General features: G+C 46.8%; 1 protein-coding gene across 3 annotated transcripts in view; it reads left to right on the forward strand.

Moving 5' to 3' along the window:
- The window catches only part of RNF216 (ring finger protein 216), an 80852-nt gene that overhangs the window by 27182 nt on the left and 27531 nt on the right, over positions 1-26139 (forward strand). For all 3 annotated transcript variants that reach the window (XM_037384878.1, XM_037384879.1, XM_037384880.1), the window contains exons 10-13: positions 283-333; positions 1338-1475; positions 2471-2619; positions 3063-3141. In XM_037384878.1, coding sequence (XP_037240775.1) covers positions 283-333; positions 1338-1475; positions 2471-2619; positions 3063-3141 — 417 coding nt within the window. The remainder of the gene's footprint in view (positions 1-282; positions 334-1337; positions 1476-2470; positions 2620-3062; positions 3142-26139) is intronic.

Consider the following 26139-nt stretch of genomic DNA (forward strand, 5'->3'; position numbering starts at 1 on the left):
GGCCTGTTGGGTAGAAATCATTTCTGCCCGTGGAAACCTGAACCAGCAGCCCTCAATAATATAGAATTTGGTTCTTTGTTCTTGCTGCCTTTGCTTTTCCCATCTGTTTTAGCTGAATCATAAATAGCTTAATGGATTGGAAGGATGGGCTGAGTGATGTTGTAAGCAGACAGTGAGCTTTTTATGGTGGTTTGTAAGTCCTGAGGTAATGTACAAGAGTGTAGAGGCTGGAAAATTGCTTTATCTATTCTGTAAATACAGATGCACCTGTCTCTCTTACAGCATGCAGACTTTCTCCTTGCTCTGCAGATGAATGAGGAGCAATATCAGAAGGTCAGTATCTATAATGTGGTCCATTGAGTTCAGCTTATGCATAGACGCTGTTCTGCACTTACTTCAGACTCTTTTGGCTTCTGGAATGGAGCTTTTCTGAAGCTGCATTTGCACTGGGCTGCTTTTGAGGAGCTGGCAAAACCTGCGTAGTGTGTGGTTGGCTGGCTTCCAGAAAAGGTAGACAAGAGCGGAGTCCAGCAAGGCAGTATTGATGCATGGAATGATCTGTAGTAATTCAGTCAGCTGCTGCTTGTATCTTTACTGGCCAGAATAAATATTGCAATAGAATAGTACCAGGTTTGCTCTTGCTGCTACCATTATGGCTGTTTGAAACAGATATGCCGTTGTTGGAGCACTGACGGTGGAAAGGCCTTCCTCATTTGTAGAAAAGACTCTTAAAAACCTGAAAATCAGGGGAAATCAGGTCTTTGCCTTTAAACAGAGAAAGTTAGAGATCAGTTCAGCAGCTGTGGATTGCCTTTTCATTCTCAATGCCTGTTTCTTTGGAGAAGATGCTGGACCTTCGAAGAAGTGGGTATACTTGCTTTTTAACCGTGACACGTTTCCCTAGCCCTGCAGTGAAGAGAACAAGACAAGGTCCTCCCAGGCAGATGGGTAAATGTAGCTTTAGAGGGCAACAGACCTGAAGCTTCGTTTTCCCCATATGAATGGTGTGTACTCTGGGCTGCTTCCCTGTGATTGCAGCTTCCCGAACTCAAGATGCTTCTCAGCCTGCAAGCTTAAGAAATGCTAAACACCATGTGTTCTGTAGCTTTTTGGAACCTGTCAAACAGGACATGTAGATATTAAGTTACTTAAAACTGAGTTTCCGGTTGTGCTTAGTGAGTTTTGACTGCCAAAGAAGATATCTAGTGGAATGGTGTGTATCTGTTGCCCTTTTTTAGAATTAATGCTGGCGTTTATGGCTTGCACATGTATGCGGCTGTATGTTGCTATAGCTATTGATGTTCTGATGATGATAGTACCTCTGTTTATGGCTGCAGGATGGTCAGATGATAGAGTGCCGCTGTTGTTACGGGGAGTTTGCATTTGAAGAGCTAACTCAGTGTGCAGATGGTCACTTATTCTGCAAGGAGTGCCTAATTAAATATGCTCAGGAGGCAGTCTTCGGCTCTGGGAAGGTAAGAATTTCCCAACTGGGCAAGGTGAAAATAGGCAATTTGCCATCAGGAGATCACATTGCTGTTGGTGTAGCATTGCTTAAATCGGACGTAACTGCACTTCCCAGGAAGTACTTGGATGGAATTGCATCCTGAAACCCAAATCCAACAAGTCAGTCTCACCATCAGGTGAAGCCAACAACTTCACAATGGGATCTTTGCTGAATAGGATTTCGGGTTTGTTAACCTCCATCTTTTATGCTCTGTGCTTAGCAACTTGGATTAGGAAAACGTTGTACACCATTCATAGTAACAACAATAACTTGCACTCATCTGGTTTTTATTTTCTACTTAATAAACCAGTGGTGTCTGCACAGAACACACTCTTATCTCTGACTTGGCCAGTCTCCTCCTAGCTAAGAGTGTTTATTTGTCCTTCATAATATCACTGTGACCCCATCTTAATTTGGGGGTTGGTTCCTCTAACCTTCTTAGTCTCCAATTTAGTTAGCGATTACTCTGGTACTTAGCTGAGCTATAAACAAGTTCTTAACCTGCTCTGAGGTGTGCATGCTCCTTTGCCTTGAGATATGACGATCAAACTGTGGGATGCTTTTGTACCCTGGGATCTGTTTCATGTAAACATATAAGCTGGCAGCTGTTATTGTAAATGACCGTACTGAAAAGAATGCGATATGCTGTTTGTGAGCGGAGTGCTTTTTCTCAGCAGAGATCGTAATAACTGACCGCCCTGTAGTCACAGTGGACTTGGTGTGAGTGAACTGAGGTCCCAGCTGTCTACAGCATCTTCGTGCCTGGTGTTTGTGCGCAGCCTGGCTTGTTTAACTAATCCTGTTCTTTCCATAGCAAACCCATTTTCTGGCAGTTATCTGCGGAGTGAAGCTGTATTCTCTCTAAGGTTCTGCACTGGTTTATTTGGAAATGTTCTGGGTACTGAGTCTTTTAGCCTTTTGCTGGTATCGTACTGAAGCTGAGCGCTCTCCTTCCAACCCTAGTCGGAGCTCAGCTGCATGGAAGGCAGTTGCACATGTTCATTCCCCACCAGTGAGCTGGAGAAAGTGCTTCCAGAGAACATCCTCTGTAAATACTATGAGCGGAAAGCTGAGGAGGAGGTGGCTGCCGCCTGTGCCGATGAGCTCGTCAGGTGAGTGTCCAGCAGAGGATGCAGACTGCACTTACCGTTGTAGAAAATTGCTCCCCGAAACCCTAAATGCCTGCTGACTGTGGGAAAGGTAGCTTTCAAAGAGCCGTGTTATAAATTCAGGCTTCTGCCTTCCCAGGTCTGTTGTTAGGTTTGTCTGCCTTTGACCAGGAGCAGATTAAAGTTCAATAGACTTGTCTCCCCTAAGACTTGCTTGCAAGCTCTATGCTGATACTCTAAATTACATGGTCAAAAGCAGTGCTGAGCATATAATATTTTGATTGCAAACAGGGAAGTGATGGAAGAAATATGAGCAAAAAGGCAGTAGTCAGCACATCCTGGCAGCAGGGGTTTGGTTGGCAGCCTGATTAACTACCACGTAGCTATTTGACTAAATCTGCTTTCACTGGCACTCTGCATTAATGTCATCTTATTCTGGGCTGTAGGTGTCCATTCTGTAACTTCCCGGCTCTGCTGGACAGTGATGTGAAGCGGTTCAGCTGCCCTAATCCCCGCTGCAGAAAGGTAATTGGGGGATACTTGCCATTTGGTCTCTCCTGGAGTGTTGGGCAGGAGAGCTGGGAGGACAGCTCATACTTCTGAGTAGCAGGTGAATGAATATCTAACGTGGCTGCATGGGGCAGCAGTCAAATTATTTGCTGGATCCTACCGATGTTCTATAAAAGCCTGTGGTTGGACAGATGAATTTCAGGGCACTCGATAAAGACAGCAGCATTCCTTCCTTTCCTTGGAAGATGTTGGCTAAAAAAGCTTATGGATGCCATAGGTTGCTGTCTTGCCTATACAGAAATGTTGTAGGTGAACAGGGAGCTGCATGTTTAAAAGGCATAAAACAAAGTTGTAATCCTTTATCTAATGAAACTTCTGGAGAATGAGCTGAAACAACCTGATGCACTATCCTTAAGAGAATTAGCATCTGCATTTTTCTTTTTTGCTGTGGCCTGAATACAGATTCAGTTGGAAGTGACAAAAAACCTTGGAAGAGCTCACTGGAATGTGAGTTGTTCAAAGGGCAGAAGATCTTTGTGGTGCTTAAAATCTATTGATGGCCGTAATGGGAGAATCGTCAGGTCCAGTGGGGGGGATGGAGCGGGGAAAACTTGCTGCTTGTGCACCATCTGTTCTGAGGAAAAATACAAGCACAAAAATGTGTTTCCCAGTCTCTTGGATGTATGGAGAACCCTGCTTACATATGGTGCCAGTGAGCCAAGGCAGTACAGTATCAGTGCTGCAAAGTGTCTTGTGTAACTTTAGCCACAACAATGAATTCTCGTGCAACATTGAGGGAACCGCCTGTCCCCCAGCAGAGATTTCTGCTCATCACTGAAATTCCTTTTGAGTGCATTAGCCTTATGCTTATAGCTGCCATAGCTTTGGGTTCTCGTAGTGATGCGTTGCCATCATTTGTCTGTATTGAGAAATTAATAGAAAGTAAAACTCCTTTCTAGAGAAGTTGAAGTTGCCAGCAGTGAACTTGGCATTCTGTAGTGAAAATTGAACTTGGGGCGGGGAAAGCTGCTTATGAAAGATGCACAATTCCATTTTTGATCTCTTAATTTCCAGATATATTTTGCTAACATCTACTGCTAGCATTTGGGAAGGAAATACAATTCCAATGGATTGCCCAAGTGTCACGAGGAGGAGGTTTGCTAGTCACTAGGTGGCAATGTTGATTCACGTTTAAATGAAAATTTTTTTCTTGCTGTTTTTGCAAAAGCTGAGTTGTATTCAAAACATACATATGTCGGCACCACGGAACAAAATTCAGGCTTGAAGAACATGAACGCTTCAATGTGCAAAATGAGTTGAAGTATCATTTTTTCTTAAAATGTGTAATGCAGCACAGTAACTGGGGTAAGAGGGGTCAGTGCTGAAACGTTCCTTTCCTTCTGGTTTGCTGTTTCATTTCCTTCCTAGTGTACTGCCTGTACCCCCCTCCCTGGGGTTACAGCATTCCAGTGGGCTGGATTTCTGGTTTCCTGGACAGCTTGTGTTGATTCATTAGCTGAAAATCTGCTGAGTAGCTTTGTGCTCTTCTTAGAAGTCTTGAATGACTTTGGGATTTGAAGTTGAGAGTGAGGAATTCAGATAGCAGGATGTGGTGTTGTCTCACAGCATCAGCTGCAGTGGTTCTTCATATTCCTGCTATCTTGTCTTTCTCCAGAATGAAGAATTCCAGTTAATGCTCTTGCTTGCAGGAAACTGTTGCCCTTAGGGAGGAAAGGGCTAATCTAGGGAACTCTACGGTGGTTGGAGAGGATGCGCTGGCTTTGCTAGCAGTGCCTCTGGCAGACTCGGCAGTGGTGATGACTGATCCTGGAAGGAGTCCCTCTCGGGTTGGAAGGACTGCACTTACACAGCTGAACCTAAAACAAGGGGAAGTGTGGAAAGCGAAAGGTCAAAATGTGCCTCTCCTGAAACCTCAAGGCTTGTCAAGGGTGGGGAGAGGAGGACCAGATGGTGGACCCGTTGTATTTCTGTGCTCCACCACCTGGATCCTTGTCTTGCTTTGAGAGTTCATCTTGATACTCTTAGGCTTTCCTTTAAATCTTGCAGAGAGGTTCATTTGTATTTGGGCCAGCTATGGATGTGTTGTAAACTAAGTGATGGGAACTAGCTAGGAGCCTTCATTTTGGCTGTATATACGTGTGCTGAGCTCAGTAAGAGCTCTAGACATACCCAGGTCACTGTTTATGCATCTCATCTGTAGTTCCAGTCATTTGCACCTTGCAGGAACCAAAATGTGGCTAATTGTAACCTGAGCAACAGGCAGAGCTGCCAGTCGCCTTCTGTGACTGAACGGCTGCACAGAGAGCATGCAGATGAGCCTGCACCATCTGCCAGGGCCACTGTGGCTCCAGCTGTGTGGCGTGACGTTTGGCTCCTAGTTAGGTGGCCAGGGCCTGAATCTTAGTATCACAGACTGCAGGGTGGTGGAGAAGCTTAATTAACCAAGGAAAAGTGTTGCCCAAGCCACCCTATGGATGTGTTCTCGTGTGTGTGTGCAGTCTGAGCTGGTGCTGGGGGAGAGGCAGCTTTCACTCAGACCTGGCTGAGTTTTGAGGTTTTGCTCTCTAACAGGTTGCTGACTACGTGTGGAGCCAGCTTGCTGGTGACAGGAGGGTTTGCCAGCATGCTTGGTCAACCTCCATCTTACTCTGCGGAGGGATCCCTGCACGGAAGCAGCACTCAAATTTCTCGTCTCTTAATGATGTGAGTTTCTCCTCCCAGTGCTCTGACAGCAAACCAAAGCTGGCAATTCTGGTAAAACTAGGAAAGGCACGTGTTGCTTGTTGACTTGTGCAGCACTGGGAGTGAGCGTGTACTTTGTCATGTTGAGGGAAGGGCTGTTTGCCACCAGAAAAGGAAGTCTGTCCTTTCTGCTCAGCCTCCCTCCTCCCCAGACCCTGTATTGTTGGTGAAGACAAGGCTTTTGTTCCTGGGCTGCTTGCTGCTATCCCTGGTGCCGTGTTGCGGGTGAAGGAGATAGTTTCCCCTCTTTGCAGTCTCAGCACAAAGCACTGCAGGGCTTTCAGCCAGCGAAGAGATGGGGAGGTGAAAGCAGCTGTTGCCATGGAAATAAGGCATGCACGGAGCAGCACTGTCCCTCCGTGCTGGAGAGCTCAAAGCCCTCGACGCTCATTTCATAGCCAGGCCACATTGCAGGGACTTGCATTTTCCAAGACTTTTCTTTAAAACCCCTTTGCATAGCAGAGGGGTTTTGTTACTTTATTGCACAGAGTCAGTGTCTGCATCGGTGCTGGCTGGATGTGAAGAGGTGATGGCGTATGGCTGCGTGATGCTAAATTGCATTGCCCTCAGACCAGGCAGTTGTCACTCTTGTTCCTGGCTCATTAGTGCATCCTGTTAATGGGCTGGGACTGGGTTTGCCTGCTGGGCATCTGAACTGCCACACTGGAAAAGTGAGCACTGGTGTGCCTGTGTCAGATGGATAAAACCCCCATTCTTTTACTTTTTAGTCTTCAGGTTAGGCTCTCTGGCCGCAGCAATCCTTCCATGTACTTTTAATTTGCAGGACTAAGACTTGGTATTTTAGGGGACTTCTTTTTAAGCTGCTGGAATGTCTCAGGATTGATTTCAGGGTGCTGGCTAGAAACAGGTACACCCAGCTGCTTCTAACCTTCACCTTAACCTGCTTTTAAGCTTGGACAGAGCTCACCCTAGCCAGCTGTGTCTGAACATGGCTTCTCTTAGCAGGGTGCCAGCACTGCGTCCACAACCCGTGTTAATAAGCCGAAGTCACGTTGTACAGTTTGCAGTAACTTGGACATGAGTGGCTTTGAAAGAAATTGTTGCATGATTAACGAGACTTAAAGCTACAGAAGGAGCTAAGGGGCATGCTGCAGTGCCTGTGATCTGTGTACCTGGTGTGGTAATGGGGCATTCAGAGGCGGGTAACGAAGCAGCCCCAGCCACCTATGATCCAGTTACAACCGTTTTATAGGGTGCAAGGGGAAACGTTTGTGTAACCAAGTACCCAGCAGCAGGGGATGTGTTCAGGATGACATAGCCTTGCAGGGATGTCATCCAACACATACCACAGGGCCCATTACTTCTGTGCTAGAGGCTGGCCCATTGCTGCCCGGAGCCGCCCTGCCTGATTCCAGATGTGCTGTGGTTTTAGGCTTAAACTATATCAAGATTTGTCACTAGCAGGGTGCATGTGCAACGGGGGGGGGGGGGGGGGGGGGAATAAAATTGTTCTCATTGGAGAAATTGAGCTTGTCCAAAATGCCTCGGAATAGGATGTGTGTATGGAGAATTACTTAATTCTCCTTGTTTTGCAACATGTTTTCCCAGCTGTTGAAGTCTGCTGTCTCATCTAGCTTCCTGACAGCAGCGCAAACATTTTGCAGGTCCCGTGACCCTGTCTCATTCTCTGTTTGGCCGTTCTTATTGCTGTTCTCTGTATGCTTTTCCTTGAGCCTGTTCATTTCGATTTGATTGTGGGACTAAGCTCTAAGTAACAGCTTTAGTGGAGAGCAGAGCCGAAGGTGGCACTCCCCTATGGCAGACCCCTGTCACTTTCTGGTGGCAATGACCTCGAGGCCCAATTCCTGCATTTGACTTCCCATCCTCCTATGTCTGTGTGAATGCAGTTTAGCAAAATTTGTTGGGATGAGGAATGAAGGGAAATGCTATGTGGAGGACCTGGCTATGTGTCTTACTGGGGGGGGGGGGGGGAATGGAACACCCATGCCTACTTTCATCCAGAGGCCTGTCTCCCACTTGTCCAGGCCAGCAGAATGGTCTAAGCCCTCTTTTCATGACTCTGCCATCTTCCTCCTCAGCACTGCATCCCCACAACCTCCTGCTCTGGAGCTGTCAGCTTTCTACTCCAGCTCAGTGCCTTCACTGCACCCTTTTTAAATGAGCGGTGCGCATGGGAACACGCTCCGCTTTATTACTGCCAAAACCACAACAAATGGCAAGTTTCCGTCTGTCATCTCAGCTCTGAGGCCCTCCATGGCTGGGCAGGCGATTTTCATTTTTCTTCCATAAAAGGACATTGAAACTCTTCTGCAGCGGCGGTGCTGTGTGCCGCAGGCAGGGCGAGTGGCGATGCTATCAACAGCAGCGCCGGCGGTGCTGCAGCAGGAGTGCCAGCGATTTCCCTATCTGTTCTCGAAGGGATGGGCACAAGGGAGGGACCAAGGCCGAAGGTGGGGTTGAGGTGATTGTAGGTGGCAGATAACCTCAGTAGATCTTACGGCTGAGTCCTAAAAAAAAAGATAGATAACAGGAGAGTGCTCCTGGTACAGCAAAGCCTTGAAAGTGCAGTCCTATGTAGGAAGAGTACACGTGTGCTAAACCACGTGGGCTGTCCCACTGAGGTGTGTAGGGTCAAGGTTGTACAGGGAGTGCTGAGAGTCGGGAGATTCTCTCATCCCCAGCTTTATGCTGGGCAAGCTACTTCTCATTTGTGGGGGCTGCAAGGGGAAGCTCTCCTTGCTTCCCTGGAAGGTGGATGGTGCATGCCCACAGCTTGCTCCCTGGCTGAGAGGGAGCACCTAGGAAAGCCGGGGACCAGGAGTGAGTTGCTGTCCCCGCAGGTACTCCCGTAGTTTGCTTTTTGGGGTATCCTTGGTCTGGGCTGGGAGCAGATATGAGACTTGAGCGGTGCCAGCAGTTGCTTGCTCCTGAAGGCCCCTTTCCATGACAATCAGCCCAACATCACGCCTTGCCTTGTCTACATAGCTGCCACCCTTCCTTGGGACACGTAGGGAGGGGGTGTAGGAGCTCTGCAAATACCTCACCTGGAAAGAGGGTAGGAGTGGGCTGGGTTAATTGCTATGCTGGGGTGGAGAGACTCCATTAGTGGGAGCTCAGGTGCTGCTGCTTTTACAAGGTCAAGTCTATTTATGCAGTGGTATGTGGAAATGCTTCACTTGATAAATGAGTCTGACAGAGGAGGAGGGGGTGAAGCCCAGCCTGGAAATGGACCTGAGGAAAGAGGTCAGTTTAAATGGGGTATCTGTCTCTTAGAGAATTAAAAAAAAAAAAGCAAGTTGCTGAAAGCAAGAGCTCAAACTAGTCCCTTTTAAAATAGACTGTGTAAGTCAGTGCAATTTCAAGCAACAAAGCTTACTCCTGTGCTTGCTTTCTGCCTTATATAGCAATATCCATTCAGTGAAAAGGCAATTCTCCCGCTGTTTACTGACCGGTGAATACCTCTTTGTCAGGTCCGTAAGAGGTAGCAATGCTCTCTTTCCTTCGTAGCTTTGTCCTTTGCCGAGGAAAGGTCTAGAGGTAATAAGCTGAACACAACTTCATGTGGAGACGGAAAGTTCAGCCTCAGCAGTCTTGTCTCGCCTTCTCTCCCTGGGCACAGCCTGCAACCATTTAGGTGAAGGAGCCACTGAGAGCAGCTACGAGCCTGTGGTGGTCACTGCTGCCGGTGGCTTTGGAGATAAGCTGATGGGTTCCATGAGGGGTTGGAGAAGAGCACCCCTGGGCACGTGGTGCTGAGGTGTGGAAGGTCCTCAGCTGCCTTGAATGTGGCAAGTTACCGGAGTGGTCCTGTAGCCAAACTGCTGGGGCTGGAAGGACCCTGCAGGCTGTAGTTGTGCTGAGGGTGGAGCAGGGGCTGAGATGAGCTGTCAGCTTTGCCTTTTCCTCCTAGGTCCCCTGGAAGGAGAAGGGGAGGAGAGGTCTTCTTCCATTTCAGCTGGGAACAAGAGAGGGAGTAATGTAACGTGATCACCTTAACATCAGGGAGAAACCCCTAAATCTCTGTATGGACCAGAGTGCTCAGATCACGGTTTAAAATACAAATAAAACAAGTAACTTGGCCTCTGTCACCCGGCTGTCCTCACAACAGCCCTGGTGTGCTCCTGCCATGGGTACAGGTACCCTCCGCGGCAGCAGGGGCGAGTTTAAGGTTAAAAACTTTGCCCAGTGCTACTTGTATTTGCAGAGTATCGGAGCAGGGTTATCATTTTGCTGCTGCAGTGGAAATGGAGGCTGGAGAGGCTGGAAAAAGGCTGTTCCCAAGGCAAATAAAAAACATTGTTCTGACCTTACTCAAGAAGCTACATCTTCCCTCTCTTTCCTCCCCCTCACATTCCTGTCGTAGTAATCACTGATCTCTAACCTCAGCTTCATCTGCCACAGCTAACCACTTAAAAAATGCACTTAAAAACCCCCGACCCTCTGCGTGCACCTCCTCTCGCTGTACCTGAGCGCTCCCAGGGCAGAGCTGCCTTTGGAGGGGGTGAGTCAGCGCTGGAGGTTTGCAATAGCATTGTGTCAGGGCAGCTGGTGACTGTCTCCGCTGAGATGGCCTAACCTGGCATGTGCAGTGCGAGGAGGTGCTTTGCTTCTCCTTTCTGTTTGCACATAAACAGATTTCGGCAGATGACACAGTCATCAGACTTCCTGAGCTAACACAAGGCTGTTGCAGACGATGGCCGTTTTGAAGGCTGTCAGTAGAGTTTGTTTCCTAATTTGGTCACAGCGTGCTCAGGGCTGGCCTGCTTTCCTTTTTTCTGGGTGTGTGGTGGTTTTTTTTCTTTTTAAAAACACTCATCCTTTTATATCGTCTGGAGGGGAAGCTGTATCGGAGAACCTCCAGCTCCTCTCGCTTCCTCTCCACAGAGGAAGTGATACTTGAAAGGTCTCTTTGAAAAAGCAATGCAGTTCTGAAGCTCATCTTTCCAGTGGTGGGGTTTTTTTCTTCCTCCTTTGCCACTCTTGTGAGCTCATCTCAATGGGCCTACTGGCTTTTTATCCCTTCTAGGTGGCCATCAGAGCCCTTCTGTGCTGGAGGAGGATATTGGAATAGTTCTTTTAAGTGACAGTGAGCTGTGCTGTAGTTAAATAACACTGATAAGCTGATGTTTTGGAATCTGTGTTGCAGGAGGGAGAGATGTGTGTGTTTCCAGCTAATGGAAAGAGCACGCGTTTTGTTTTGGTTCGTACATCATCACTAACAAGAGGCCTGGCACCAATGTAGGAAGCTGTAAATGCCAGACACTGGGAGAAGAATTGTGTGGCTGGTCAGCTCTGCTAACAGGCCTTTAGAAGTTAACTCACGTTCTTACAAATCCTCAAGAAAACTAGAGACCACCAATCCCTTTAGCAGATGCCTGCTTTGTGGTGTTGGACCAGAGTCCATCCCAAACCAGCTGCCTTCCTGGCGTGCAGGGGATAGCTCAGCCTTTCCCCTGCTGATGTGAGTTTTCATTCAGCCCTACGAACAGGTGAGGAATCAACACCAAGCCTGTTGTCTCCTTTATTACTTTTATTTCTATGCTGGGCTTAGCAGGGAAAGAAAGAAACAAAAAAGTTTCCAGGTGATGCCCTTGAGGATGCAGTTGCAGCAGCTTTATCCAGTGTGGTCGGGAGGTCGTGGTGGTGGAGCTGTTGCTGTTGAGGGAGCTGCTGGTGGTGCTGGAGAAGACTCCTTGGCCTTGGAAGCATAGGGAGGTGCTGGGCCATCTACTCCAATCCAGTACTATTTTAGGTTCGGAATACATGTCATAAACAGCTTCAGCAGTGCCCGAGGTTAAGGTGCAGCAGGAGCAGCTTGGTTCCTGGTGGTGACGGTTTGGCTGTAGGTGGGCAGGGACAGGCTGGGCACTGCAGAATTTCCTCTGGAGAGACGAAACTTGGGTGCGAGTCGTGTGCTGGATGCCAGGTCACCGTCGACCTCTGAAACATGACTAACAGAGACATGGGAACACGAAGTGGTGAGGCAGCAAGTTTAGAAAGGGAAAGGGAAGGTGAAACAGAAGTTTTCTTCTTATTTAGGAAAAATCACTTCTATGTGTCATTCTTATTTGCATATTATCTTCTAATTAGCCATGACTGACTCACCCACCACTTCCACCTGAAAGGAACGGTATGTTTTGAAGTATATGGTTTATAATCTCAGTAGGCTAGCATTTCTACTCCTACTCCTCCTCCTTCCCCTTCCAGTGCCCCCCAAAATGCATTCTTACTGCTTTTAACCTTCAAGCCTCTTTTCTTCTGCTCTTTCTCTGTTGCTACTCTTGCATTATTAATGGGACTGTAGCAATTCAGCCAGAACACTGACATTACTAATTACTACTTGTAGCAGAGGAATGAGGGGCAAGATAGAAACTGGGTCAGGAAATGTTGTCATCGTAAAATGATAGCACTAGAACTGGGCAGCAAAACTCTTTGTATGAGCAGGTTTGCGTTGGAAATGGCCTCCTTCACCCAGTAGCATACCTGTGCACGTTCGCCACGTGCATCCTCCTCGCTTAGTCGCTGCGTGCGGATGGGAGGACCATCTCACACACAAAAAGGTTAACGGACCTGTAATTTCCAGGAGCAGAGGAACAGAGTGATATGTTACGTTCTGGCTGGTAGCACTTCAAGCATCACAAAATTTTGTGTGCTTTTCCTTGCTGGTGCTGTAGTAGGAAGCCCCTTCCCTTGTTGGTGTCTAAGGCTGAGGAGGCATAAGTGGCTGCGTCTATTTTTGCATTCAGCGAGAGCCTGTCACACTCGATGTCTTCAGATTGTCCTTGGTAGTACCAAGGGCATCCTATAGCAGCAAACAGCTCTCTGTGCTCTGTGTAAGAGAATACGTCTGCTATGAAACCAGAACAAGAACGTTATTTGGAGATGCAGTAATTAACCTGTGAATACTGGGTGCTGTAAGCATAAGGAATTGCCTGCTTCTGGTTAATGGAGCTGTGCCTCATCACTCGCTCGGGCAGAGCACCCGCCTGGGAATCTGGCATCCCTCGGAGGCCTTGCGTGAACACTTGTGCACGTTAACTTGCTCCTTGAGAGAGGGGCAAGTGTGAGAAGTGTCACTTACTGTAAAATGAATCAACTCTTATGATAAGCAGCAGAGAAGGTAATCTCTTTAAATGCATGCTGTCTTCTTTGAAATAGTAAAACCAGCTAAAATACATAGATCAGCAATAAAACACAAATACAAAATTGATCGGCGTGTGCTGGGAAAAGACTGAAGTCCATCTCCTGAGGAGATGCTTAAAAGAAAGACAAACTGAAGTCTGATCTCTCCCAGAGGTATAAATTTGCCTGCTAGTCATGAGGGGATGAGAGCACGTCTGGGTGATATGGCTGGTTCAAGGTGGCAGATGCCTTAGAAGTCTCCTGGAGACGGGGGAAGGGCCTGTGTGTTTCTTCCCTTTCTGTGTTGCTGGTCCCAGTATGGTGACCACCTGTGCGTGCATCAGTTGGGTGACACTGCTTTTGGATGAATATGGGGGAGCAGCAAAGCAATTTGTGCTCGGTCCCTGCTAGGCGGTCGTGCATCCAGAGGCACTAGTAGCGTGCTTCACTGATATTCTCGACAAAGCCGGGAGGCCAGCGCATGAGCAGCGTGACTCCCTCGCAAGTCAGGTGGTAACTCGCACAAAGCGAGCTGGATATTTAGGCTGGGCAGACTTGACAATATCCCCTTTCAAAGATTATCCTTTAAACTGTCCTCGTCACACACTGCCTTTGGCGCCTGCCTGAGCCTTTTGTAAGGATGAACAGTATTTCAAAGAGAGACTGGCTACTCTAATCTCTTCTCCGCGAGCTAAAAAAAAAATCTGTCCTGCTGTAGCTAGCCAACTTTATTTCTCTAACTGATCAAAAGTGTAGGGCTCTTAAATCCTGGCTCGTGTTTTATCCATGGTGTTGGTGGGGCCGCCTGTTATCTTGAAGTGAGCCCAAAGCAGAGCTTTGCTGGTGCGGTTTAGGGCGTTTGAGGGAGAGCGGGCGTTCTCGTCAAGCGGGACCTGATGGTAGGCAATAACTTCTACCACATATTTAATAAAGCCATGGTGGAGGTGGAAAGGTCTGGAGTTTATGACCTCGGTATTCTTTTTCTTTTTAAAAGGCAAGTACTGATTTGCCATTAAAACCGCACATTGTTGGTAAGGCAAATACTTTCTCTGTCCAAAATTTTCATGTGCACGTATTTAATTAAAAGGCAACAGGGTTAATGAAGCTTTGAGTGCATAAGGCCTCATTCCCTGAATTTAATTTTCTGTAATTGCACCAGAGATTGAAATTCCCAGCTGTGGCTATCCCCTAACATGTGAATTAAGGAACTGAAAAGGGACAATTTGAATTGTCTTGTTCAGTGCCAGCTTCTTCCTCTTCTACTGATTCGGGGTTTTTTTATCTCTTTAGTTGAAAGACAATTAGATAAAAACGCTTTCTTAAAGTCGCTGTCTTAGCTTTGCAGTGGAATTGGCAAAGCTGTGGGCTGCCGACACCTTGGACACCAGGAGTGAGGTGCAAAAAAAAAGGGAGCGTTACAGTTTTTATTCTTCTCCCACCCCAATACCCATCATCACAGTCAGGCTCAGTGGGGTTAAGTTAACTGACTTGCATGCCACAGCCCAAATCAAACCAGCCTTCATTAGCATGCAGGTTTGGGGGGGGGGGTGGGGAGAGAACAAAATAAAAAACAGGTGTTTTAAGTGTGGATTTCTTGCTTGTTTGCAGGGGCATTTGAATAGTGGTTTTAGTGCCGAAGACGTCTGTGAGAATCAAGGTCGTCTTGTGGTCCTCTCTTGTTAACGGTTGTGCAACTCATAATCCAAGCTTTGCAAAGCTCTGTAGAAGGGCAAAAATCTAAAATGCAGCAAATCCATGTACCAGCAAAACAGTGATGGAAACAGCTGATCACATTCCTGACTTCATTATGATAAAAACAACCGCTGCTGAATGCCCCGCATGTGTTACACTCTATCTCTGTTTGTGGCAGATGCTGTCAGATATCCCAAGGCCACTGTATGCTTTTATGTGTCCTTACAGGCTTGTTAGCAATTACAGCCTGGACTAGATGGTTAATAGAAAAGAAAGCTTCCAGCAGCAACAGAAGACATCACGGGTTAATTTAGTGCATATCTAACATTGGGGCAGTAGGAGCAACAAGTGGTTTAGTGTTTTGCCTTTTGGAGGTCTTAGCTGTCAGAAATCCTTGGGGAAATATGGAGGAGCATCCCCTTGATCTGGTGGAGCCTTGCTGTATCTGCCTGGCTTGTGGTATAGATACATAAGCATCCCCTATGTGAACAGGTATTTCGAAGCTGTCGGGCTTTCTCTGTAAGATGCTGGCAGCTGCCGGTAAGCTGTGCTGGGTAAGGTGGTGCCTGGGGTGTGTTCGGGGGGCTGGGGGGTGTTAGTTTGGATGAAGTGTGCTTTGCTTTCAGGAGGGTATCTGGTCTTTTCCCATTGCTGTAGGAAAACCCGTCCTGTGGGTACCCCTGCCCTGGCCGTGGGGCCGGAGGGGTGCAAGGGTGGGCTGGGCACCCAGCACCCCAGTGATGTGCGTTTGGAGAGGTGGCACAGAGAGGTACCCTCCATGTGTGATCTCTAACCTGCATTAATGAGCTGTATCCAGATGAATCTGTAAAACCATTGGGGTTAAAAAAAAAATCATGAGTTTCTGTCATGCTTTAATCCTTCCTTATTTCCAATCAACCTGCTCGTCTTCAGCTGGAGTCAGCACAGATACCTCCCTCAAGCTTGCACTTCTAGCCTGAAGGAAACCACCTTCTTTGCTACCGTGTAACACCTCTCCTGCGCCTTGATGGTTTTAGCAACCTCTGCCCTGTCGAATAACTAATGGCCAGGTCGCCGTGCTGGGGGCCAGGAGGTCCAGGGCCTGGCCCATGTGAGTCTGCTCCTCCCACTGTGGGCTCGGGGAGCAGAGGTGATGCTTAAGTGGTCTCCATACTGCTACCAGTGTAAACAGAGCAGATGTCTCCCTGAGTCGGGGGAGCATTAATGGAATGCGTCGGCTCCGTCTGATGTAAAGCATTGCTGCGAGTTTTGGGGATGAGGTCAGTGGTACTGAAAGCTGATGGGAGTTTAATGCCGAGTCTGTCTCTCTGAGCTGAGGGGTCAACAGAGAAAGCCATGGCTAATGGAAACGCGAGTACACTTGTCATAAATCAGTGCCAAAATACTGAACAGGCAGAGCTGCTGCTGGATCCCGCAGCCAGCGATGTTTCTGTAACCACCCGTTAGCTGTTCGGTGGCTGCTTTTCTCACCGGGTGCTCTTAGTCTTTGACTCTAGAAGGGACAAACAGAGGCAGAAAACAGAGGGTTGCAGGAAAGCTTTACCTCTATGCGCTGGGAAAGCCCTGCCTGCTTCACCACCGTCCCCATCGCGTTTGTGGGGTCCCGCAGTTACTGCATCCCACTGATTTGGGGAATGGCAGGAGGCCAGCTGGGATCTTGTTTCAAACAAGTTGTCCTCCTGGTAAAAGGAGATGGATCGTATTCCTGCAGCGAGGTTGCTAGGAAGTTCCGAGGCATCTAGGAAAGCGTCAAGAAGCAGGAGGCAAAGCAGGCTTGGTGCTGCTTGAAGATTGTATGTGGGTTTTTTGGAAAAAAAAAAAAACAAAACCTTGTAAAAAGTAAAGAACAGCATTTTTCTAGACAAAAGTTAGTTTACTCTCCAAACCAACCATTTCCTGTAAAGCTGGACATTGTAACATACCATTTGCCAGCAAGATAAGGTGGTTGTATTTGTGCAGTGATTTATCCTCTGTGAAGCTAATCTGAAAAAATGCTGTATTGCTCTATTTATTTTTCAAAAGAAGCTTCTTTGACCTCATTTTTTGTGTTGGGTGCATGCATGCCTTTAAGCTAAATCTCAAAGCCGGGTTGAAATTGGAGGCTGTCTTCAGGGTTGCTGCTTAAAACACTGTATCTGTGGACTGTTAGTGGCAGAGATGCCATTCAGAAACAGGGAGGTGAGCATCCCTCCCCAAGGCTTTTTCTGTATTGAAAAGCTTTGCCACAATATCCAGCCTCATGCATACCAACAAAGCCAGTCTGCAGCTGGAAGGGGTTTGGGAGTTTTTTTCCTTTCTGGGCCCTCCTTAAAGGGCAAAGGTTAAAACAAAACAGATGCTCTTGGATGATGTCTCTGCTCTGCTAAGAGGTAGTTGCTCTAAGATGCCTTGGCTCCTGGCACATGAAGCTAGGATGCTGCCTCCTATTTGCAAGCAGATGTCAGGCTTAAAAAAAACATTCGGAAAGAGCCAGATGATCCCCCTGAGTGGGGCAAGAGAGGAGTGTTATTGCATTACCTCGGTCCTAAAGTTTGTGTATGCAATTACCCATGTAAGTAAAACCTGAAAGCACCTCCCTATGACATCTTCTCCCCAAAGAAGGGAAAGGATTGCAGCTGTGGGATGGCCTGCGAAGAGAGGGATGGCTCTTTCAGGTAGCTGGGAAGCCATGCCAGTTTGGGTGTTTGCTGGTAGCATACTACTATATTTAGTTTCTCTTGACCTCCCAGAATGAACGCATTGAATCTTTCTAGATATGGAGATAGGCATGCCACCAACCAGCTCTTAACAACAGCTCACCAGCTTCTGGGCTTTATAATTGTTGTTTTCAGCCTTGGTCTTCGCCATTCCCATGTTTGGGGTAGAGGATAGTTAGATGAGTTATGTGAACAAGAGTTGGTTTTGTAGCTGTTCTGTCGGCAGGTGAAAGCTGGGGTATTTTTTGATAAAAGCTTCTTTTTGGAGTATTTTGTTATCCTGTGGCTTTAGTCCTTTGTGCTGGATTTCAGGTGTGTGGAGTGGAGGAGCGCTTTGCAGGAGTTGTTAGGTAACTTCCAGTTTGTACCACAAACAGGCATGGAGATACTTTCAGACACAAATTTCTTTTACTGTAAGAGATCCCTGTCTTGAATAATTCTGAACTACCCATGTAATTAAATGAAGCATTTCTCTCTTACTGGAACTTTATTCTGGTTGCAGCTGTTCTATAAGCTATAGATTTCTAGATTTGTGTCAGAAAACCATGACTTCAGACCACTGGGATTTTTGTGGGTGGGTGAAAGTGGTAACAGATTAATGAGTTTTACTGAGCATCTCAATCTGCCAGATTAAGCCATGTTCTGCATAGGAGACAACACAGCTGTTTTGAGCTGGTCCTCTAAAAGCAAAGCACTCTTTACCTAGTCAAAGCTGACCCTGATCTAAAAAACACACACGGCTCTTTTAGAAGGCAGTGCCTTATTGATAAATGTATTTACTTTCCTTTTCCTGACCCAAGTGCTGTATTAAACTCAAAGCATGCAAATGAAGAAAAGCGATGGTCATACAGAGAGATGCAGGTGATCCCCTGCGGATCAGGTAGAAGCCCTGGGTACTCACCAAAGATGTGGATCAGGTTCCTTGTCTGAAATTTGAACTGTGATGTGTTGCTGGGACGCTTGCAATTGCCTTCCCTATGCTTTACCTCTGTAAGTGGATAAATTAAAACGTGTAGTATAAAACCAATTATCTCAGTCCCTACGTAGGTGACACGTACCTGAGGAAGATGGCTGGCAAGCGATAGCTGTGCACAGCCAGATGCGTAGAAGCATACACGCTTTCTCACATTGCAGTTGGCTCAAATCTCTGTCGCTGCAAAGGGCAGCCTTAAAGTCCAGCTGCAAGCAGAGCCTGGGTGAGGAATGAGATGACCTGATCAGGCAAAAGCCACTGTGTGTTAGCTGTAAGCTTTTCTGCTCCCTCCTGTGAGCCCTGGAAGCTAAATGGGAATGAAGTAGCTGCTGAGTAAGAGACATGTTATCCTTCGCCTGCATCCGTTTGTATGTGGCAAGTTGCCATGGCTAAGACACCAATCAGTTATTGTTAATTTTGAAATTTAGGATTATTCCTCAGGGTTTTTTGTTAACAAAAATGCATATCTTGTCATCTCCAGTGCCCAGAAGGTATCTGCCAAAGCAAGTGTTGATGTTAATGTGTGTGCTGCATGTGTGCCGACACATACGCACTCCCCTACCATTCCTATACACCCTTTCTCTAATTTTTTCATTGCCTGTGAGACTGGATGAACAGCCCTGACCCTAAGGAACCCAAAGGCGCTGGGAAGTTGGAGGGTGTGGGGGAAAGGCTGGCCTGGCTGATTTAGCTACGTAAAGCCGAAAGGTATTTACTCAACATATTGGGTGGACTGTTCTTGTATGTACTGAGTTGTGCAACTGCACAGCTGTATCAAAACAGACTGAGGTCCTCTGACTTGTCTCCCACATGGACTCATTACAACTAGTTGTCAGGAAGATGCAAAATTCCCGTGATCTGTTTGCATGCGTTACTCCAGATTGCTTTCTGCTCAGAGTGCCTTTCTGTGTGGAGTATCAGTCGGCTGCCTTTCTGCATTCTATGGGCTTGGTGACAGATGCTAGTCTAAAAATTTGGAGTGGATAGTTCCTCCAGGTACCTCACATCATCACGGGGAGGTGAAAGCAAGCAATGCGATTACCAGGAAAGCTGCTGTAGTCCTTGGACTTGTATGCCAGGGCATGTAGAGTCAGAGAAGGATCGTAGTTTCTTTATATTATGGCATTAGTGACACCAAGTGCTTTGTTCTGATTCTTGATCAAGAATGATGGGAAGGTTAGAAAAAGTTTTAAAATATTCTCTGCGGTCTAGAAATCGTGCCTTATGGTAAGATGTTAAAGCTAACTCCATAAGGAGAAATGTTGAATTCACTTGGTGAGTCTGTAAATGTACACCTTCAGAGATGTATGCAACATCTTAAATGTAACAAGTAATGATGAGATGGTATTAAGAGTCTAAATGGTAAAGCTTGTTGAAAACCTGTGCTTCGAGTCAGCTTGGAGCTTTTGGATCAAGTTGGATATCTTGTTTAAGAAGGAGGAGGGGGGCGATTTTTAGACTTAAGGGAATTTTTGATAGAGGGAATAGATGCTTTTAATAGGACTCCCTACTTTAATGGTCACTTTTTGGCTTCATTCTGGGTTGAAGCCTATTGCTTTCACATCATTACAAGCTGTAGCCCCACCATTTCAAGCTGTGATTCAGCTAGATTGTCCAGGCTAAGCCAGGCTAGGTGTGAACAGACAGCTGGCTGACAGCCAAGGAGCCAAAGAACTGCAAGAAGTGGTAGCCTGGATTCAGTAGGTAATGTTCTCCTAGGGGTTGTGTAGTGTGTTAATTAGCACTACCAGGGGAGAGACAACCTTGGAGCACGTGTGATTCAAAGGCCAAGGTACAAACTCAAGGAAAAAAAAAAAAAAATGAGAGAGCTTTTAGATGTAGTGCCACCGGTGGTGCAGAAAGTCGGTGGCCCAGGGAGCGCAGCATGCAGGAGCAGCACGGCTGCCCTGTCCACAAAGTGCTTCCCACCTGCCCTCCACCTTCCTATGCTGGAAACACAGCTCTAGGTGGACTTCTAGTGGCACCACCCAGTGTCATGCTAATTATGCTGGTGGAGAAAACTAGCACCATCTTGATACTGAGGTGTAAGAGGTCTGTATGAAAAGGGTTGTAGGTGTGATACATGGAGTAATAACTTGTGTCAATTGGATGATTGGTACAGAAGAATGGAAAACCAGAGTAGACTAAGCAGGGGGGCAGAGTGACAGACGGGAAACAGGTGCAGGAAATGGTTGCTTGCATTAGGAGTAGCCATGTGGATATGGTATTGTGAAATATTTAGCTGAGCTTTGCTGTATTGAACGAATCACCTTGTATGGTAAGAGAAAGAAGTCAGCTCTTCAGGGTGAGAAAGAGGACAAGTGAGCAAGACCTCTAACTTCATCCCCGACGACCACCAAAGGGACCCTCAACGTTAAGCACGCAGGCACAAGGAAAGGTACGCCTATCTCAAGAACTAATCTGAATAGCCATGCCGTTTCCAGGTACAGCAATGAATATTTATTAGCACAACAAGCGTAAAAGGGAACGTGTTGTTGTATAGGGGTGCGTGTTGGTGGAGCGCAGACTCCCCGTGCACCCAGCGCTGTTTACTTGCCTTTTATCATTCATAATAAATATTGCTAAATTCAGATTGAGTTGTATCCTCATTTATAAGATAGGTAATCCTTGAGTTTGGGCAGGGTGGTTTATTAAATGACTCTTGTTCCAGGCTGGGGGTAGTTGGTTCTGTATGTGTATTCTGAGAGAAGGGTTATGCTATGAAGCAGGGTTCCTCGATTTCTCCTGCCAGCCCCATGGACGTGGCTGTAGGCAAGCGGGAAGGTCCTGCCCTGGGTTCTTCTCTGTGCGTTTCTGTTTGTGACTCCACTTGGTGTTGAATACGGATGTTTATGCATATACTTAGAAAAGGCTGCTCTGGAACTAAACTCCGCTTTGCAGCACTCCACCTCCCGCTTCATATTTTAAGACTTTATTCTCTCATAGTAATTTCCCAAGTGGATTAGCGCAGGTCACAGAGGCATCCACATCCGTAAAATACAGCAAGATGTTACTGTCATCTCCTGAAACACTCCAGCACTCCACCCCATTGCTTATCAAGCCGCACTCCAGTAATCCTAATAGCTATGTCATAGCAAGATTAGCAGAAAATCCAGGCAAATATTTATGGTTCCCTTCGAGGTTCATGTTAATTCGAAACTGAAGTGAGGTAGGTGCTTTATGAGGAGAACTTGGAAACCTTGCTCGTGGGGGCTGAGAAAGAATTCTGCCAGGCTGGGGAGGCTGCTGCGGTGGTGTTAGTGAGGGTGCAGGGGGGATGCAGGGGCTGGGCAGCTGTGTGCCCAGATGTGTGGCATCCCCCAGGTGGGGATGGGGAGAGGAGCCAACTGCAGCTTGAAAAGGGGGGACAAGGACCAGTGTCTTAGTTGCCCTCAGTGCTCTAGCAGCATCGTACAGCAACTCTGTAACGAGAGAAAGAACAAGAAACACAAAGACAAAGCAGAGGAGGAGCAGCTTGAGGCTGGAAGAAAGAAGCAGAAGAGCTGTACAGCAAAGTGGTAAATGCCTGGGGAGGCAGTATCGGTGGGGAGATGATAGTTTTAATCGTGGTGAAGGTTTATTCCTTTCTGTCTGTGGAGCTGTGCAGGTTTCTGGAGTTTGGGGAGTGACACGAGAGGACTAAAGAGGTACAGCTTCCTCCCTGAGGGTACGTCTAGTTCCAAGATGATCAGCTGCCAAAGTCCAGTCTAGCTAATGGTGAGGATACTTCCCTAGTTTTAAAATCTCTTGTGCTTATAAAAAGGTCTAAACTAAGATTTTCGTAGCAGCATGTCAACACTGACCAGAACCGTGCGCTCGGGGGCAGCTGTGGAGGAAAACCGAGGGAGGAGCATGGTGGATGCTGCAGCTCAGCTGAAGTCGGGCAGAGCCTGGTCTCGGAAGGGGATTGTTGGAAGAAGCAAAGGATGCTCTTCCTGGCTGGAGATCTGAACTCTAGGAGAGATCTGTAATGTTGTTAGTGTGCTATAGTCAAAGAATGCTGTGTGCCTGGCAAGGCTGTGGTAATTGCTAATGCTTATAAATATTGCCCCCTCTGTCCCAGAGCAGGGAAAAAAAGCAGCATTTCTTGTAGTTGGTGTGGGTTTGGGGAGTGGTTTTCTGAATGGGCTGCAGAGCTGTGGCACCAGAGGGAGCAAGGGAGCCTGAAATAGTTGCTTTCAACAAAAACCAGCAGCAAATAATCACAGCCTTTGCAAGAGGTAAATTAAAACCATCTCCAGCCTGGGAAACATGCAGAGCTCAGCATCTTTTCTCCATAAATATTTCCCTGCTGTTGAATCTTTGTAACCCCTTCGGAGCCCAGCAGCTGTGCTTTTCCCTGCTAGCAGCAAGCTGCCTCCTCCCTGCATGCTCCCTGTGTGTCTGCTGGGCAGAGATTCTGACCTGTTGATAACTGAGCTTTATCAGACCTTGCTGGCCTGTGGAAGTCAAGGAAGGATTGGCGTGAATCCAGTCTGGCCTTCTGGCGTGGCACTGGGCTCCCTGTGGAGTGGTGGTTAGTACTGGAGCAGTAGATTTAGCCATTTTCTTAGCAGCTCCCATGCGTTTCTAGTCCTAAAGCAATATGTAGGCTTTGGAGGAGGTTGGTCTCGCTGTCTTCTGTCACCCTTTTTAAACATGGGGGTTGCCCAGTCTTTGCACACTCGTCGGGAGCAGTGAAGGAGCTGGAAGTGTGGGTTTTCAACACTTGCATTATCAAAGCTCAGGCCCAGCCAAACAATGTTCTTTCCCACCCTATCTCAATGGCATTGCATCCTTGTCTACACAGAGATATTACGAGGCGTATGTGGGATTTTGCTCCGAGGAACCTGAGAGCAAGCTGCCATAAGAGGGCTCCAGAGCCCTGTTCTTGAGTACGCTCCTTTGTGGAGCGATCTTCCCTTTTTTCTTTACCAGTATGTCCAAGCTGCCTTGGCAAAACCCTCTTACACCTGCTCTAAATTTTTTTTTTTCTTGTATTGCTCAGACTCATTACGAACCTGGTCTCTTCATTCCAGCTTGTGTAGTTGTACGTACTACAAAAATGCCGCGTACTAACAAAGCTTCTTTCTTTGTCTGAATAGAGAAATTTGACTTAGTTGCAACAGGAGAAGGGGAAAGAGTTTTACTGTACCCCCATCGCGGGAGCTGTGTCAGTACAGCTGCAGGGAGAGGAGGTCTGAGACCACTTGGAGAGGTGCCGTTCATCTGTATGCAGCGTGCTGCGTGCCCGTCTGGTAACAAACACAATGAGACTGGGGACAGGGTTTGGGGCAGGGGAGGGAGCTGTGTTGCCATGACAATACAAATTGCAAGAGATTACTCTTCAGATAAAAGCATCGCATTTTTCAAAGGCGGGGCAGGGGGAAAGGAAGTATAAAATAATAGCAGTTGAAATATGGTGTGAATTCTAGCTTCAAGTAGGTGCAGCTTGCTAGAAAAACATGGGGCTGTAGGTGCTGATTCTGGAAATGCTCTTCCCCTTGGGGTGTTGAGGGAACATTAAGAAGATCAGGCAGGAGCCAGACATCCTATGAGTAAGCGTCCAGCAAGTTTTCCATGCAAATATTTGGACATGCAGTAATGAGTTCCAGTAATAGCTGACTGCTGACTCGCACTATGGGAGATACTGGGAGAGCTGGGATGGTGCGCTGATAGCATGCTTACCAGCGAAGGTGCAGCTGCCGGTCAGGTACAGTCAGGCGCAGTGCAGATGGCTAACTATTTATATTTCTGTTGTGCCTAGAGCAGATTCTTCTGTGTTACCTCTCTCTGGGGCAAAGTAAACGTTCCCTGGAAGCCAGAAGCAGTAAGGATGTATTTACAGGAAAAAATAGTGACGTCCAATAGACCTAGTCCTGCTCTAGGGGCTTTTTAGGAATCTCCTTGTTGATCCTGTTCAGGTGGAACATTTCTAATCCTGTGGTGAATTTGTATTAGAGACTAGTTTTGTTTTCAAGTATGGCCAGCGTAAGATCTGCTTCTACTTTTATCTGGCACCTAGCTGCTGTGTGCTTGTGCCTTTTCGACATAGATTCCAAAGGCCCCAGTTAAACAGGCTTTTTTTAAACTGTCATTCTTCCAAAACTGTTCACAAGGAGAAACTGAACTTAGGCAGTTGCCTGTAATTCAAGATGTGTGATGATTGCACTGGTGTCGCAGCCTGTTGTGTCTTGTTGAGCACAAATAGAAATTCCAAGGAAGGATGGGATAATGAGAAGCAATCTAGTGATTCTTGTGACTGTATAAAAATAACAGGACTTTTTCAGGATGAGTTATTTTTAGCTGTCTCATGTCAAAAAAGGTTTGTGGGATTTTGCATTAAAAAAAAAAAACCCTCAGTAAAACAAGGTATTGTGCTTGCTTTTTTCTTTTTTTTTTTTTTTTTTTTCTTCTGACTGTGATGTGTGCTGAGGGTCTTGCTTCATAAAATAAATTGGCACTAGAAGTTGTTGGGATAGTTAACAGTCCACTGCCTGGCTTGCAAGCAGACATCCACATCGGGTTTAGCAGAACCAGCCAAACGCTTAGTGGGTCGTGAAGATCTGATTTAAGAAGAATATGGTTCAAAGAATACACCCGAAGAAACCTTGCAGCCTAAAGCTGTGTGATGTCTATTTGATCTCTGTTTAATTTTGGTGGTTTATTTTGTCTTAAGGAAGGTGACTTTTTTCCTGTTTGCCTGTCCAGTAATGAGGCTGAGATGGGGTGTTTTTCAGGCTTGGTCTGAAAAGCTGTTCTTCCAAGGTAGAGGTTCCAGATTGGCAACCAAAGCCAAAAAGTGACATTTTTGTGGGTTTTCTGTTACAGTGTATCCTCTTTGCGCTCCTGGCAAGTCAAACAGTAGTGTTTATATATTAAAAGAAGGGGGAGAGGGTTGAGGGTCTCAACAGCTGCGCACTCTGGCTGCCCAGACGACATCTAAGCTGCCACACCGAACCACGAAGGTACTCTGTTGTAGTGTGTGTGTGACCAAAGGTAAAGCTTATGCACCTGAACAAGGCTAAACCAAACTCAAGATAAATACTGGAAGTGGTCTTGGGTGCTCAACTGGTGGGACTTTTGCTGGAGAGCAATTGGAGACGTTTGGGAGATGCCCAGAGTGAAGCAGCTTGTCCTAAGGTCTGGTGTGGGATAGAGCAGTATTTCCTTCGGTATAAAGGAGAAGAACATACATCCTTCGGTGTTGTCTGGCTCCCTTCTTGCTGGAAGTCTTCCGGTTTGAGGGGCTGGTACTGGGGAAGGGGCATGCACCAGTCATGCATGTGGGAACCACAGCAGGGAAGAAACTTGGATGCATTTGTGAGTGCAAAGTGGTAATTCTTTTACTTTCTCTAAAATGTCTTTTAACATAAAGCTCAGACTATGTAGTTTCCTCAGTAATAGCAACCTCCTCCCAAAAACCTACAGGAGAAGATATCTTGGGATCTTAATGTGCCCAACAAGCATTACACTGACTTTTCTCCCCAGTTGCCATTGTGCAGACATATCTCCCTTAATAAGACTTGACAAAATGAAGCTGGGGTTCATTTTTACTTCTGGAGTCATAATCAGCTTTGTGGTTTCCACCCAATAACTGCTGCATTGTTTTATGTGTTTCTGAAAGTGAAACTAGCGCCCAACAAAAAATGAAATTGTTCTGGCGGCTTTTGTTGTTGATGCAGCTGAAGTGCGAGGTGTAAAGCACGGATGGCAACCAGCAAGCAATTGCCGGTGGAGGGTCACTTGGCCTTCATCTTTGTGTAAGTATGTGTTTAAGGGTGTAAAGGGAAGAGAGTACTTCTC

The sequence above is a fragment of the Falco rusticolus genome, chromosome 4, assembly GCF_015220075.1.
Source record: "Falco rusticolus isolate bFalRus1 chromosome 4, bFalRus1.pri, whole genome shotgun sequence".
Classification (NCBI taxonomy): Eukaryota; Metazoa; Chordata; class Aves; order Falconiformes; family Falconidae; genus Falco; species Falco rusticolus.